At 35.8% G+C, this 18,219-nt stretch overlaps 1 protein-coding gene and 1 pseudogene across 1 annotated transcript; both read left to right on the top strand.

The window, feature by feature from the left end:
* Positions 1-8: 8 nt before the first annotated feature.
* Positions 9-4,045, top strand: LOC125278804 (annotated as a pseudogene).
* A 143-nt stretch (positions 4,046-4,188) lies between these two features.
* nus1 (NUS1 dehydrodolichyl diphosphate synthase subunit) lies at positions 4,189-14,576 on the top strand. The gene is made up of 5 exons (XM_048207561.1): positions 4,189-4,716; positions 5,630-5,761; positions 8,377-8,529; positions 11,834-11,933; positions 13,379-14,576. Exons 1-5 carry the CDS (start codon positions 4,368-4,370, stop codon positions 13,467-13,469), a joined length of 825 nt encoding a protein of 274 aa, XP_048063518.1. The 5' UTR covers positions 4,189-4,367; the 3' UTR covers positions 13,470-14,576.
* The last annotated feature ends 3,643 nt before the right edge of the window (positions 14,577-18,219 follow it).

Genomic DNA, 18,219 nt, shown 5'->3' on the forward strand with positions numbered 1-18,219 from the left:
CTGCATTGCTTCATGGGAATTTACAGCAGATAGACCGTTCGTGCCATAATATAAATATAGTTATTATAATTTTATTGTTTGGTGAACTGTAAAATATATTTGCAAATGTTAACTTTGCCTGTTTGGCTATATGATTGGTTGTTCTGTTAACGTTTTATTATTTTTAATATTTGTTTACAAACTGTAGCCTACATGATCGTTACCTATAGGCCCTACGCCTGATTTAGAGAAAATTATGATTAAATAATGAAAATGAATAATTAACAGTATTGTCATTAAATAGCATTTAGAAAAAGCATTCAAACTAACTGTTAATATAATAGATTACGGTACAGTTTTGTAAGGTTTTCACACAAATAAACAGACTTAAAACTTATAGCTGGCACATCTCAAGAAAGATGTGCAATAATTACTATTTGCAGCTCAAACCATGCTTTATTTATTAATTTTTATTATTATTATTATTATTATTTATATTTTAGCTTATTTGAAGACAGACATTGTATGCCTAATATACATGTTTCCAGGGCTTTAAGATCCTGAAGACAAATTAAAGAATTAAGTTTCAAAAATGCTTAATTAATAGTTTAGACCAATAGTTCAAAATATAACAGAATGTTAGGTTTTAAAGCTTCGTCAACAGATGTATACAGAATAAATGCATGTTTAACAGAACAGGTTGTAAATAGTTTATCAGCAAGTTTCTTGCATTTGCAAACAGGCAATTGCTGATATGTCAGTTCCTTGCAGGTTTTGAATTTTGTTTTCTAAGCAAGATAATGATCTCAGTCATTGTTCTAGATAAAGCAGAGTTGTCTAATTCTCACAAGCATGAATCTGGCTCGGCTATTTAATCCTTGGACACTCAAAACGCTGCATCAGCACAGAGGTTTGTGAAGCTGTTTTCACATAATGATGACATTCTGCATTATTCTGTGTGTGTCTTACTCTACAATCAACATTTGTTTCATTGGTTTCATGCTTTTTTTTACATGTTGTGCTATGTGATTTTTCTCTAATTAAAATGTTTTGTTGTTGTTGTTTATTCATTTTCAAAGCCTGTAATATTGGTTGATTTTAAACACATTATTTTATTTATAGGTCAGAGATTAGTCTGGTTTGCAGGCCTTGAAGATGTAGTTCTGTTGTCTGGTGGGGTCAAGCAGATTGCCACCAATGTCTTCAGATTTCACATGTTGTTAAGAACTAAACATTCCAAAAAACAAAAAAAAAGTTGAGGCAGCTTCCCTGTGGCCTGCCCTCTGGCCTGGAGATCCTCTATTTGGGCCACAACAGGATACACAGCCTGCAAGAGTCGTTCCTGGAGGGCCTCAAGAAGCTGCGGGTCCTGAACCTCCAGAATAACCGTGCATGCAAACAATGAAAAGCTTGAGTGTCTTGATGAAAATAAAATTCGGAAACAACAGGATCTCCTAAATTTCAACATTCTTCTCCTCACTGCAGCTTCTAAAACATTAGATTTGTCTTCAAACCACCTATCCAGTCCCTCATGATCTTCCTCAGTCTCTGATTCATCTGAACTTTGACAGGAATCGGATCAGCTTAGGAATCGTGACATGTCTCAGCTGCACAACCTCATAACCCTTTCTGTCAGCTCTAACAGACTAGTATCTATGGACGGGGGTCTTCGCCTGCCTAATCTGTCTGTGTGCAAATTGGCTGGAAACCAGCTACGCATACTGCCTAGTCAATTGGCCTCTAAACATGAGAAGCTAGACTGCAGGCAGAACAATATCCACACTGTAAAAAATCAAAAGTTGAGAAAACGTAAAAGTTTAAGGCAAACTTCAGCAGATTTTTGTGTTTTCTCAACTTGTTTTTGTAGGAGATTTTTGAGTTTTCTCAACTTTTCGTTGTATAAACTGAATACAACAAGTTGAGAAAACAAAAAAACCTGCTGAAGTTTGTTGCCTTGAACATTTAAGTTTTCTCAACTTTTGATTTTTGAAGTCACTTTTCAGCAGAGGATGAAACAGCATAAACATCTCTTTTTGGAAAACAACACCTTGAAGGTAATGCCCTGTTGCCTTGCCAATTAGATGAAATAAAACAAGTTTAAGTTTTTGATTATATTATTTTATTTTAGTTAATGTTCTTTTTTTTCAAGTAATTAATGTTTTTATGGTTATGGCTTTAGTTGTAGTTAAAGGATTAGCTCACTTTCAAATTAAAATTTCCTGATAATTCACTCACCCCCATGTCATCTAAGATGTCCATGTCCTTCTTTCTTCAGTCGAAAAGAAATTAAGGTTTTTGATGAAAACATTCCAGGATTTTTTTCCATATAGTGGACTTCAACTTCAAATGGTTAAAGGTCAAAATTACAGTTTCAGTGCAGCTTCAAAGCATTCTACATGATCCCTAAATTGTCATATACAATATGCTAGTTCAAGTATATAACAGTTAGTTCAAACTTTGACCTGTGGAGGGCAGTAATACACTTAGCAGCGTCTACACTGCCGGAATTCTAATAGAGAAGAAGAAGAGAGCTAGTTCAAGATGAGCATTTATGGTTAAAACGTATATAATTTTTAATTTTTTTTAGAAAATGAGCTATGGTTTCTCTAAATAAGACCCTTATTCCTCGTCTGGGATCATGTAGAGCTCTTTAAATTGCACTGAAACTGTAATTTTGACCTTCAACCGTTTGGAGGCCATTGAAGTCCACTATATGGAGAACAATCTGGGAATGTTTTCATCAAAAACCTTAATTTTTTTCGACTGAAGAGAGAAAGACATGGACATCTTGGATGACATGGGGGTGAGTAAATTATCAGGAAATTTTAACTTGAAAGTGAATTAATCCTTTAACTATACCATAATATCCCTGATGGCAAATAATCTCATGTATTTATAACAAATATTTATTTATTCATCTATGCATGTACTGTATTTACGCATGCATGCATTATGCATTTATTTGTTTATTTATGCATTTATTTATTAGACTGAATATGATCTAATACTATGATCTATTGGTCATGTCAAATGCCTCAGGAATCTCTTAATAATTGTTTTTATTAATCAATTTCTTTTATATTCTTATGATACCAGGCTTCCTGAGACACTGGTCCATTAGGATCAGGGGCCGGTTGCATAAACCACTTAGACTAGTCTTAAAAGATAATAAAACATAACATAAAAACATAACACTAATGTTTTTCATGAAGACTGGTCATAATTTTTTAAAGTCTGTTACATAAAAAGGTAGATTGGTATAATTTGAATTGGAAAAATAACATTGATTACCCCTTGGTTAACTGCAATTTGGTCAAACTAGTTCTTAAGACACAGTCTTAATATAGTGACTAAGTTTATGCAACTGGCCTCCTGAAGGGGAACAACACTGACACAACACATGAATGTGAACTGAGACCTCACAGGTGACTACAGCCAGGTGTTAAATCTGCGCAACAACAAACTCTCCACCCTGCCTGCATTGAACCTACCAAAACTAAAACTGGAAACCCATGGCAGTGCAGCTGCAAGCCTGTCTATGCAGCTCTAGACAATGAGGAATATGGTGATTATGATTTGTAAAAGTAATCATGTGAAGACAAGACATAACTGCAATATGTAAACTTAAAGTACAGCGTTGCATTTCTGCCTGTTTTATTTCTGGCATCCCTTATAGAACCAACAATAAACAATCAAATTTAAACTGTTTTGATCAATATTGGTCACTGTCAGTGAAATGGACACACATTACGATAAAATCAACTGTATTTGGATTGGAAAATATGATTTTCATCTCTTTCATTTCATTAGCATCCAGATTTGCTTGAAAGAAACAGACCCATAAAATCTATTTTTGTGACAGTAAATCTTATAATATATAAATAATAATACTGAAAGTATTAATTTAAGATATACATGTTAATACGCATACTAGGTTATTTTAAATCCTATTAAAATATAATAGGATTTACTCATATTCGATTTACTGCTACGGCAGCCAATCACATTGCACCATCTCGCGCAAGGCAAAATCAGTGTTGATTTTTTGTGTGTGTTGATCTGAAATCAGCCGTCAAGAGTTCTTCTCTCGCCTCAACACTTACCAGGCACGCATCATAGCTGTTCCCAGAGCAGCTGATAGAATGACGCGCAAACGCTCTGTCAGCCGTCCAATCAGAGAGCTCCATGTCACACAGCAGCAGGTTCAGAGTGGAAAGGTTGGCAGGATGAAGAAATGGCAGCCGGCGCGCTGTGGTGTTGGCAGTGACCAAAATGGCTAATTTATCGATAGGCCACCGCTCACACGTACACATATTTCTTTAATATGAGGAGTATACCTTAAAATCGGATAGATATTTAACTAGGAACGCGTTTAAAGACTTATACGCATGGCTTTACTGTATGAGATGGTGTGGCGGTTTTTACACGCGCTGCTCTACGTACAGCGCGCGCTGGTCGCCTGGTTCCGACTCCACATCTGGAGATGGAAACGGGCAGTGATGGGCTTATTACTGCCCCTTGCCCTCGGCTTTCATAATCAGAAAAAGGCTGGACCCATAGGCAAACGGACCAGCCGCCGGGTTCGCTGGGGATCCGAAGGCAGGACGTTAGAGAAGCTTCCCCTACATGTGGGGTTATTGATCACTGAGGAGGAGATACATTACACCGACATTGCCAATCTAGTGGTCTGGTGCATGGCAGTGGGCATCTCATATGTCAGTGTTTATGATAATCAAGGTAAGACCCATAGAGATTCTGCACTGAATAAAGGGAAGTGAATTGCTGTCACATGCATTCAGTCACCTGAATCATTCATGACACATTTAAAGTCTTAGTGATGAACTTTGTTCAGATATGATTGCATTAATGTTGGAGTCAAATAGTATGGTTATTGTTGAATAGTTCAGTTTATATGAGATGCTTAAAGAGTTTATAATATAAACTAACTAATGATATTTTATAGCCAGAATCTATCTATCTCTTGTGACATGCACCAAAACCTCTTATTCCTTGATATTGAGTATGAAACTAGACTTTATAATATACGTATAATAATATGTTTCTTTGAAACCTTTTAGGAGGTTTTGAAATAACTATTACTCAAACTTTTATTCTCATCTCATAATGTTAGTGTCTATTTCAAAACAGTCTCTTTCAGCTCAGTATATTTCTCAATGAAGCTGTGATTTGATTTATTGCGTATAACCTTAGACATATATTTTATGACTGCCAAAATGTGTGGTAAGGGTGAACGGAGATATGAATCACATTGATAATAGTGATTCTTAAGTGTTTTTTTTTTTTTTTTTTCATTTATGCCACTATGGAACAAGAAATATTAACAAAAAACCGAGTGGTTCTCAACTAGTTTTTCTTCAAGATCCCACTCATGTGACATTCCTCAATTAGCCTCAAATGTCGAGTCTAAATTTGTCTTCTGAAAGTGTGAAGTTGCAGACAACATATTTAGTAAGACTCCAGCATCTGTTGTATCAGTGACTTCACAGCAAGTTTTTATTTTTTATTTTTATTTATAGTAGTTTCTAACTTTCATGGATGAAGAACATGGAGAGTTTCATTCTGAAACTGTAATGTTTAATGGGTGTGGACATCTTTAGGTCATCATCTCTTTGTCACTGTTGTTTCATAGGTGTCTTCAAGAGGAATAACTCCAGACTCATGGAGGAGATCCTGAAAAAACAGCAGGAGTTTTTGGGAATGGACAGCTCCAAATACTCAGTGGAGTTTTTGAAGAATGGTACAGATAAACAAGAGCATCAAGGTGAGGCTCAAAACCTGAGAAAATGACTTGCTTTTATTTGCGACACCCACTGTGGGTGGACGGCTGTACAAACTGGTTGGATCAGAAGATTTTGTTTAGGATGACTGCCGGTTTTGTTGCTTTATGTTCCTCTGTGATGGAGCATAATGATTAGTTGTTTTGTCTGTATTCATGACTTTGGTCAGGAAACGCAGGTTAATTCACTTCAGGCTTTGTGTGAAAATGCAGAACTGTTTATGCGGTTTTAATCTGGAAGTATTCATTGTTGCCAAACTCTGTAGGTCAGGAAAATTGTTTTGCTTTTACAAATGTGCCTTGAGCAAGTCATCTCTTAAAGACCATGTGAAACCTAATCCAGTGTGACACAGTGATACATGGGAAAACCCACTTTGCTTATTGTTTTACACCTAATATATTTTTAGGGCTCAAGAATAAGGACTTTTTTCTGCAAATCCAGTTGGACTAGTAGTTCGGATTTTGCCCTGAAAACATATTTATACAGTTTAAAAGTTTGGGTCAGTAAGATTTACTGAGTAATACTGAGTAATTTAGCAAAGATACATTAAATTGTTTAAATGTTACTATAAATTATTACAGCTACCTTACTTTCTATTCATCAAATAATCCTGAAAATTAAAGGGGTGGTTGATTATGATTTCACTTTTTTAACTTTAGTTAGTGTGTAATGTTGCTGTTAGAGCATAAACAACATCTGCAAAGTTACGATGCTCAACGTCCAAAGCAAAGCGAGATATTTTCTTTTAAAGAATTCTCTGTTTAAGGGCTACAACAAACGGCTGGTAGGGACTACAACGAGCTTCTTCCCAGGTTTGTGACATCACTAACCCTAAAATTTACATAAACCCTGTCCCCAAGAACACGCAACAAAGGGGGTGAGGCCATGTTATTGCAATACAGTACGCAACACAAATGCAATAGCATGTCATAAAAGCAAGTTATAACCGTAATTAAACTAAACTATACCTGTTCTATCTTCATGCTGCATATATTCTCCAGCTCTAGGCATCATACAAAAGTTCCCACATGAGCAATTTACAGATTATCGTGACAGAATATGCTAATCAATGACTTTAAGATAGTTAAAAGTGCTAAAGAGGATGTTTTGTTTTATGCATTTTTCCAATATTACTTGAAACTGTCTTTACTAACTGATAAAAGACTATTTATTAGGTGCACTGAAAGGAATAATATTAATATCTGTGCACGAGGTAGGGCCTTAAAAAATCAGCCAATCGTGTACGCGATCATCGCGTAAACGATTGGCCCTCTGGCTTGTCAATCACTGCCGTGACGTTCCTTGTGCGAGACGAGCGCGGCTGCGTGCTCCAGTAACTGTCCACAGGCGCTGCATGCAATGTTTTTGTCAGGTGTAACAACTGCAGATTATGAGTTACCTGCGGTGAGTCCGACATAATGAATCCACTAACACGACACAGAGAATGCCGGTGGTAAACAAACACTCGTGTTCCAATACTCGTGCACGAGTTTTGGGAGGCGTTCCCTCGAAATGAGCTGTGAAGGAGGGGAGGAGGGGGGTTGTTCTTACGCATGCGCTCATTTCAAAAACTCACTAACAGTCTTTGGTTTCTCAGTCGACGAAAAGATCCTCTTTAGCACCTTTAACTCCACATCAGCTACATAAATTCATCAACTAACCATTCAGAAACTTCCTGTTGTATTCTACATGTTGTCACTTCTTCTTGAGTCTCTCCATCATTGTCTGACTCGGGTTTGAACATAAAAGGCTGAACAGTTTCTGACATTTTCAGTGAGTCTGCATGAGGTAATCGGAGCTGCTAACGCGAGCTCTTGAGACTCCGCCCTCTTCTTGGGAGCAGCAGCTCATTTGCATTTAAAGGGACACACACACAAACTGAGCTTTTTTTGCTCACCCTCAAAAAGTGGCAAATTTAACATTCTATAAAAATTATCTGTGAGGTATTTTGAGCTAAACCTACATATACACACTCAGGAGACATCAGAGACTTATTTTACGTAAAAGTAGCATTATATGACCCCTTTAAGCAGCACAACACTGATACTATTATTATTATTATTATTATTATTATTAATGTTTCTTGAGCACCAAATCAGCATATTAGAATGATTTCTGAAGGATCATGTGACACTGAAGACTGTAATGAGAGTAACATAACTCTTAGTGACCCCAAGCTTTTTTAAAATTATATTGTATTTTGTATTCTTTTTTACTTAGTATTTACCTTTTTAGCTTTTTTCGAACCTCTTTCACTACTGTTGTGACTCTAGATCTAAATCTGTGACTGATAATTGTATCCCTCACTTTTCCATCTTCAATAACATATTAAAATATCTTTGTAACTTTGTATGGGCTTGCTCGCAAGATGTGAAATGATTGCTGTTTTTAGCTCAAGTCTGTTCGCACGTCTGTCTTAAACGGGTAGACTGTGACTTCATGTTGAGTCACTTGTTCTGATTTTCTCAATTTCTAAATGAAATATAGACCTATGTCCAATTGCCCATGCATCGCCTGGGTCTTATTTAGTCTTTTTTAATGTTTTGTCCACACATTACTTAATAAACTTTTTTTTTTTTTTTCTGTCTTTCTATTATAGTGTTATCTTGTCAGTCAGTGGTGAAGGTCTTATCTCCAGACGATGGGCGGCTCAGTATCGTCCAGGCAGCCCAGCAGCTCTGTAGGGCCGTCGAGCAGAAGGAAAGGACGTCCAAAGACATTGATGTCACTGTGCTGGACTCATTACTCAGAGGTGAGGTGTCTGTCAGCTGACCATCAGCGCAGTCCTGTAATTTGATTCCAGTCAAAAAACAACAATCCACATTGAGTCTTATGTATATAGGGATGCACCAATAAAATGATTTTTAATGGTGGATTCCGTTTGCCAATTTAATTATTATTAATTGTTTTTTTTGTTTTTTTTTGTTTTTTTACAAGCAAATGGGCCGATTTTGATAATGGCTGCCATTTTTCTTAAAGCAAATTTATTTGTTGTTTATTTGCTCTATTACAGGCCAAACTGGCCTTAAAAAATATTTACTTATTTAAATTTAGAGGCAACATTTTAATCATGATCTAAACAAAGATGATACACACATGTAGCATGAGCAGTTGTTTTTGATTTTAAAATAGATTGTGTCATTTCACAATTTTAAAGCAAAAACAGAATGATCTGATTGTAGCTTTGTGAAATTATGCTACATAAAACATACCCACACAAAACAAAATCAGCAGATGGACTGAATAAAAAAAAAAAAAAGAAGCAAATTCACTCTCCGACAGTAGGTGGTGCTTGTGGAACAGCAGTGATAAAGCGATTCTTGGCTCCTGTTGTACACAAAGCAGTGCTGTGCTTATAAACACTACTAAATAGGCATTATAGGGAGGTAAGAGGAAAAGAAAAACTTCAAAACTTCTCTTTATCTCTCTCTCTCAAACATAAGTTAGATAATTAAATAAAGTTAGTCTGAGTGCTGGTGCTGAGTGCTATCAGAAACATTGATGCATAATTGAAAATGCTCTGTTATTTTGACACATAAATAAAATACAGTATCTGGTCAATTACTTTTCCCTTCTTCAGTAAAGAATGCTGATAAGGATTAGAAGAAAAGGGGACAAAGTAAAGTTTTCAAAATGCCTTGAGAGATTGTGAGGCCAGTGAAATAATTCATGGGATATTGTTTAGGCTGCCGTGTCTTTTTTTTTTTCTTTTCTTTTTTTTTTTCACACTACAAGAGCAGAATAAAAAGAAAAACCTGCAGTGCAGCTCTTGCTAAGACTATAACCTGATATCAAACACTGAAAATACTAAATGTTACAATATTTTACTGACCAATTACACTGTAATTTGACATCTCTTTATAGATGCAATAATTTAATCTTGACTCTTCAAATAAATCATTTTTGTGACTGAATCAATGAAATATAACTCATTCTTGTCACTGAATTGACATTTTAATATGTAAATATTGGACAATAATATTTAATTTAATATAAATTATATGACTAATATTAAATATCATTACTACAGGGAGTGCAGAATTATTAGGCAAGTTGATTTTCTGATCATATTTTTTTCCCAAGCACATTTTACCAATTCCAATCCACATCAATCTTAATAACTACTATTAATATTGTTTTTAATCATTTATAAGTGATATATAATTGTTCATGAAGGCTGGAAATGAAAAATGCCTTATATTCAGGTGTGCAGAATTATTAGGCAAGTTTTCTTTTACAGGCAAAATGAGCCAAAAAAGAGATTTAACTCAGACTGAAAAGTCAAAAATTATTAAATACTCATGAGAAGGACGCAATACTAATGCAATACTAGAAATTGCAAAGTTAAAGCATGACCAAGGGACAGCAAAATGCTCATTGGGTCAGCGGGGTCAGACAAAAACAGGTGGAAAAGAAAAGACACATGTTAACTGCAAAATAATTAAGAATTAAGGTAAAGAATTAAGTGTGAAACCATCAGGAACCCTTTAGTCTCCAGCGCCACCGTTTTCCAGAGCTGCAACCTACCTGGAGTCTCCAGAAGTGCAAGGTCTCAGGATCTCAGAGACTTAGGTTAGCTAAAGAATCCTAAAAAATGACCCGCACTTGATAAGAATCACAAGCTGAAGTGTTATAAAATACATGAAGACTGGGTTTTAATAGGGCTTATAGACAGACAGCTTGAGAATGACTCCTGATGGACCAGCACCACATCCTCTTGTACCACTGTTTGAAGAATTTATCCAGAATCTGGCAGTAAGGTGTTTGAGTTCACTTTTAGTCCATCTCTTATCCTGAAATGTCTGTCTTGCAGAGATGGACTAAAAATGATCTTCCAAAACTTACTGCCAGATTCTGGATAAATTCTTCAAACAGTGGTACAAGAGGATGTGGTGCTGGTCCTTCAGGAGTCACTCTCAAGCTGTCTGTTTATAAGGCCTATAAAAACCCAGTCTTCATGTATTTTATAACACTTCAGCTTGTGATTCTTATCAAGTGCGGGTCATTTTTTAGGATTCTTTAGCTAACCTAAGTCTCTGAGATCCTGAGACCTTGCACTTTTTTTTTGCACTCATTTTGCTGTCCCTTGGTCATGCTTTAACTTTGCAATTTCTAGTATTGCATTAGTATTGCGTCCTTCTCATGAGTATTTAATAATTTTTGACTTTTCAGTCTGAGTTAAATCTCTTTTTTGGCTCATTTTGCCTGTAAAAGAAAACTTGCCTAATAATTCTGCACACCTGAATATAAGGCATTTTTCATTTCCAGCCTTCATGAACAATTATATATCACTTATAAATGATTAAAAACAATATTAATAGTAGTTATTAAGATTGATGTGGATTGGAATTGGTAAAATGTGCTTGGGAAAAAAATATGATCAGAAAATCAACTTGCCTAATAATTCTGCACTCCCTGTAGATATTTATATGAATATAATATTTATATTATTATTTAATATTATTTATTATAATAGCAATAATATTGGATGTATCAAACCAAAATCTGCTTACAGAAATGGAAAAAAATATCTGGAACGTGATAATGTCAAATTACAAGGGACAAAATGGAAAATTATCAACTCTGGCCATCAGATTTACTCTTAATTGTAACAGAGAAACATGCATTTTCTGCAAAGCTGCTTTGAAACTGTATGCATTGTGAAAAGCGCTATAGAAATAAACTTGAGTTCAGTTGAATCAGAGTGAAGGTGAATATTTATAGCACAACCTCTGATTGCAACAAAATTTGCATCATTGCTGCTCTGTTATTGAAGCTCGTTGAGCTCACTCATCCTTAGTGGTGGGAATCTTTAGGCACCTCATGATCCGATTCCGATTCTGGGAGTCATGATCCGGTCTTACTGAAGGTTTGATCAGAACCTTTGTCTGCTGTTTCTATGCTCTCTAAGATAATTTGTTACAAGAAGAGTCTGTAGTGTTCTCAGTATTTATCTTCAGAAGCCCCTCAGACTCAAAGAGCTGTTTTTCCATTCCACTGATGACTCTTTTTTTTTTTTTTTTTTTTTTTTTTTTTTTTTTTTCCCTCCCTTGCAGAGTCAAAGAACATACCTGACCCAGACCTGGTGCTGAAGTTCGGCCCTGTGGAAAGCACACTTGGTTTTCTTCCCTGGCACATCAGACTAACAGAGATTATGTGAGTATGTTTATATATGGATGGATTTCAGCACAAACTTGAGTCCACATTGAAATTTAATTTAAACCTAGAAATAAATAGTCAATTTAAGATTTCGGAAAAATGTACAACAAAGAGATATTTTTCTTTTTTTGTGAGAGGGATATTGAGGGATTGGTAGCATAGAGTGTGTGCTTGGACTTAATTGAGTTCAAATGTTTATGTGTGAGTGCGTACGGTGGCGTTTTGCCTGGAGAGTTCACTTGAATCCTTTTGAGAGATTATCAGCACAGATTAACAACTAAACCTGTCTACGCTGGCACACTTATCACTGGAAGCTTTCCAAGCGTGCGTGATGACGTGAGATCACTGCACACATATGGACTTGCACCGCATTGCATCATGCAACCATCGTCACTGTACTGCCCTGAAGTCTGACATGCTCTATTTTTAAACTGTTTTAAATGGCAGTTTCTGTCTAATTGTCCAATGAAGAATGCACTTTGTTTTCATTTTTCAATTTTGAGTTGAGTTCAGAAAATGTTGTGTAAAATAAGTGTTTTATTTAATTTCGGTAGGTCTGTATACTCATTTGTTTTTAGTAACTTTTAATGCAGGTCAGTCTACTAGCAATTAAAACAGGTGAAAAAAAAAAAAATCAAGGAATTGGTGAAGTTTAAATTGAATTTTAAAAGTAAAAGAATATAAATATCTTTTTTCCCCACTCAACTTCAATGTGAGAAACATAATTTGAATGAATTTTCCTTTTTAGTAATATTTGCATAATCTTATCTTATATTATATTATATTATATTATATTATATTATATTAAGCTAACCATGAATTTGCATTTTTCAACACTGTTATTTGTTTGTGTTTCACTAGAGGGCAGTGTGGCACTGTGCTGTTTCACTGCATTATTAGCAAACTTGATCATCTGTTTAGTTTCTCTTCTATGTGTCATGACTGATTCTGTCTTATAAGCCTTGAACGGTGTTTATTTGGTGCCTGATATTACATCTCTGGACTGTTAATCAGGGCTGTTGCACTAAAAAAATTATATTTTGATTTTATCAAAATCAAAATATAAGTGATTACACACAATTGATTTATAATTATGCATCTACATTTCATTTATGTAATTGGCTAGCTTCTGATTATCTGCTCAGCTACCCTGAAGAAACTAATATAGTCCAACCACATCTAATCATGTTCATTCCACTAAAATTAAATGCACACGTTTGGAAATTACAGACATTATGTAATTCACTTATGTATATGCTAACATACAAAAATAGTACTTTTATTCAGCGAGTAAAAAAAAAAAAAAATAATGTTTTCCTTTTTTTTTTTTTTCAAATACACTTTTTAAATGTTTAAAAAAATATTTTAAAAAAAAATTTTTTTACTGGTGTGTTGCTAAAGTATTTATTCTCTCTCCATTTTTCTGTCCTCTCCACCTGTAGCTCAATGCCGTCCCACATAGACGTCTCTTACGATGACCTGTTCGGTGCTCTGCAGTGCTATGCGGTGTGTGAGCAGCGGCTAGGCAAGTGAGGAACAGTCTGCAGAGAGCGAGACTGGGTCCGCACAGAGAAGGAACTGATCGAGCGAGAGGGGATGGAGGGGGTCCATCCCTCTCTTCATGTTTACGGTACAAGCACTGGAGCCTCAGCGCCAGCAACACGCTGCTGCTGCTCTTCTCCGCCCGGATCATCTCTGCTCCTCTCCGCCAAGGCCTGCTGGGTGTCTCTCTGTGTGTATGTGTGTGTGTGATTATGCTTGTATGTTTGTTTGTGTATGTGTGAGTCTCCAGTGAGTAGCTACACTCAGAAAAGGACACGAGCGCTGCCCTAAGTAACGCCCACCAGCAAGCCGGTTGCGAAGAACATGAAAGGAAACGTGGTTAGCCATATGGTGTAATTTTTACCGTCACTCTTTTCCTTTGCCATATCTCTGGACACATTCAAACGATGGCAGTCTGTGCCAGTGCGCTGAACTCTACAGAAGTTGCACACGGTCATCCGTCTTTCATACCGTGACTTTTGAGCCGTTGGAGAGGGAAGCAGAATAACGTACTCTTGGTGAACTATCCGATTGAATGTGCTTCTAGTTGCACAGCTGCTTTCAGATGGTGCAATCTTGCGATGAATCTTCTGCATGCCCATTCTGTCTTATTGCGACTTCATGCTCCCATGAAGGCTTTCCAAGCGCGCTGTAAATGGTTGTTTGTAATTGTGTTGTTTGAATGTGCGCGTGCATGCCACAAATGACACTAATTAACATTAAACCCTGAAGTTTGTAATTCTAAGTGCGTAAAATGATTGCTCTACATTGTCACCCCTCCGAAAGCTCTCGCTGTTAGTAATGGCTCGTGGCGCTAATTATGTTTTTATTTGATTTTTATTTGTCATCAGTAAATATTGTTTCATTCATAAGTCTGTTGTTTTTCTCAGTCGATATCTCTATGGATCAGAAATGTTGCATATTAATATTTCGCGAGATCCGTGATTTCTCTTTCACAAAATGCCACAGGCTTTTCATCGTTCAAGGCCCCAATGAAGAAGTCTTAAATGTGTAATTCACTGGTTGCCATTGGAAGGGTTTGTTTGCTAGTGTCCAGCGTGAATGTATAATAAACGTTACTGAAATCCTTTAACAGTAGTCATACTGAGAGTGGCATTGATTCTTCTGCAGTGGAGTCGACATGAAAAGAGGAATGATTTTCTCTTGCAACTTCGTTCTGACACTTCCTGCTTCTGACTGATGTGCGTATTTTTCTTTTAACTTGAATTTCATCTGACAGTTCTTCATCTGGTTGGCACTTTTATCTAAAGTGACTTGATTTCAGGCTATATATTTTATCACACTGCTCCCTGGGAATTGAACTCATGAAACTGGCATTTCGAACCACATGCTCTAGCAGTCACAGGAACTGTACTGCAGTATTGGTTACTCTTTAAATATTTCTTCTTCAGTAATTCAGCTTTTTGTTCATATTGTACATACAATTCTGTTCAAATGTTTGATAAGATAAGATTGATAAGATAATGATAAGATTTAAAAAAATATTTTTGAAAGTCTCTTATGCTCACCAAGGCTACATTCATTGATCAATAATACAGTAAAAACAATTGTATTGTTTAATAATATTGCAATTTAAAATAACTATTTTCTCTATGTTTTAAAATGTATTTTATTCTTGTGATGCAAAGCTGAATTTTCAGCATCATTACTCCAGTCTTCAGTGTCACATGATCCTTCAGAAATCATTCTAATATGCTGATTTGCTGCTCAAGAAACATTTCTTATTATTATCAACGTTGGAAACAGTTGTGTTGCTTAATATTTTTGTGGAAACCATGATACTTGTTTTTTTGTGTACAGGATGCTTCACAAAAAACAGCATTTATTTGAAATGGAAATTTTTTCATAACATTGTAAATGTCTATACTGTCACTTTTGATTTAACGCATCCTTGATGAATAGAAATATTAAAAGTAAAACAATTTTACTTACCCCAAGCTTTTAAACAGTAGTTTTACTAGGGATGCATGATATATCGCAACCATATCAGTTTTTTTTTTTTTAAACCAGTATCAACCGATACTGGATATAGAATTGTGTGTACTCATTTCCACTATTACAAATATTAGATTTGTGTCATATGCACACCAAAAATTAATCTTTAAAAGCACTAATAATTCAATAACACTGTTAAATATAATCTTTAACTAATCTCAAAATGAAAATTACTTTTTCCATATAAAGGTATGCGTAAATTCACTTAAAGCATTTAAAATGGTTGAATTTTAATGTTTTGTGTTGAATTTTATTTAAACAAAATATTATAGTATTTTTATACCACTTATCGACCCTAAAAAGAAAAGAATTACAGCCAGAACTCGTCCCAATATGTTAACCAAGTTGGCTACTGTTAAAAAAATCTAAAGTCAGGGGTGACAACCAAAGGCAACATTGTTTTTTTTTGTTGGGGAAAAAAAAAACTTTTGGTTTATTTAAAAAATATTGTAATTTACTCGCTCTTATGTTGTTCCAAACTTGTATGACTGTCTTCCGTAAAACACAAAAGGAGAAGTTGACCAGACTGCTTTTGTCAATACAATGGAAATGGATGTTGACCGGGGGGCGTTTCCCAAAGCCAACTACGGTCGCAAATTTCGTCATTATCAACAGAGATCATTGGAACTTGCGACCATAGTTGGCTAACGCTGCTTTTGGGAAACGGGCAAAAAAATATACCTGTAGTCTATGACCCCAGCACTATATATTCCAATTCGCCTAAAGCCATACAAAAGCTTGTGCGAGGAACACAAATTGTTTTTCATAATGGGAAATCCTGTGGTCACCATCCACTTCCATTACATGCAAAAGAGACGCTTAAACTTCATACAATAAATAACTCATTGCTGTTCTGCGGAACAAAGTAAGTTATGTGGATTTCAAAATTATGGGAGTGAGTATATGCATTTAAATTTTTGGGTGAACTGTCACTTTAAATTCCTATTCATGAGTGGTTGATGAAACATCAGAGCTGAAGCATGGGGGTCATAAATTCCTCCTGTTCTTATTAAACACCTCCATGTCCAAAAATGCCACTTCTGAAGTAGTTCACACATTTAGGTCAGGGAGGACAGGAGGCGTTATGAACATCTGAGCCTCCCATTACATCCCGAGACTTATTCATGGCTTCTGTCGGGTGTCATTTACTCCTCTTTTTGAGGTAAAAGACTGTGAAAATGGCTATTTTGAGAAGAAAACTGCCATAACTGGACTTCATTTTTTTTGTTCAATATCTATTACTCGAATCTACAGCCAACTATAGTGCAGAGTTACTAAAATCTTTTTATATTCCTATGTTCTCATAGGAGGATAAGTTTCATTATGGATTGTTGCTGGGAGTGAAAATACCTCGAGCTGCATTTTTAAAAGCATGTCCGCCTCAGGAGGACGCAATAACGCTGTAAATTAGCATAGATTTGGCTCCAAGGCTTTAGATTGTCGATGCAGTTTGAAATGTACAAACTAATTCAGTCTTACACGTCCCTCATCATCTTTAATGTATTACAAGTTTTATTTGGAAAAGCTTTTCCATATTTATTTATTGCAAATTTTCATATCACTGATCTCTTTTAATATATTTATTTTAATATGTGGATTCACAATCGGTGCATGTGGTTCACAAACTGCAATTGCAAGCAAGATGGGTTCATTGCCTTAAGCCTCTTAGAATCTAGTTTCTCTCCACCTTTTGTGTCTCTAAAGAGTAAATAAAAGTGAGTTTCATTTGAATAATTTAATACGAGTTGCTGAACGTGAAAAAAAACATGACAACTTTTAACTAATGATAGCTGCATCGAGGGAATCTTCAGAGAATGAGTTTGTGAAGATGTTTGCGAGTATCTGAAGAACAAATTGTTGTGACCTACCTGCGAATGTCATTCTGATGGTAAATTTGAGGTGTGGCATGGAATTATGTATTGCCTACTCAAAGGTATACTCACCCTCATGTCGTTCCACACCCGTAAGACCTTCGTTCATCTTCAGAACACAAATTAAGATATTTTTGATGAAATCCGAGAGTTTTTTTTTTTTTTTATCCCCCATAGAAAGCAACGTAACTACCACATTCAAGGTCCAGAAAAGTAGTAAAGACATAGTTAAAATAATCAACATGACTACAGTGGGTCAACCTTAATGTTATGAAGCGACGAGAATACTTTGTGCGCAAAACAAAACAAAAACGATGACTATTCTCTCCACTACCATTCTCCTACGCTGCTTACGCTTAGTGCTTCCATAGTGGATTACGATCTTATCTGTGTCTGTCAGAGTGACCTTTATTGTGTGTTATATGGAGCTTTTTGTTAAAAATCCTTTGTTGTATTTATTGTACGTGTTTCCAATAAAGCAAAAGTCCGTGCGGACCTTCAGTCAGTCAGAGAAAAGCATCGACCGCAGCTCTAGGTGATCCGCCCCCTGTGGCTAATAAGATAAATATTGCAGCAGCACGCAACACCTTGAATAGAAACAAATCGATTGATCACTGGAGCACATTGAACTGAAGTGCTTAGAAAGAATAATTCAGACCTGCCTACAAAAAAAATAACGTCTCGTTGTGGATTAGCCAAAATCTAAATTATTATTAGGTTGTTTTAAGGAACACACCACAGTCGGGACGCATTAGCGGATGCATAAATCTACTCAAGGACCTGCTTTATGAGCTCTGCAGTTCCCTTGTTTTTATTGATTTGAATTTGTGCCTATTTATAGGCTAGTACAGACA

The sequence above is a fragment of the Megalobrama amblycephala genome, linkage group LG11, assembly GCF_018812025.1.
Source record: "Megalobrama amblycephala isolate DHTTF-2021 linkage group LG11, ASM1881202v1, whole genome shotgun sequence".
Classification (NCBI taxonomy): Eukaryota; Metazoa; Chordata; class Actinopteri; order Cypriniformes; family Xenocyprididae; genus Megalobrama; species Megalobrama amblycephala.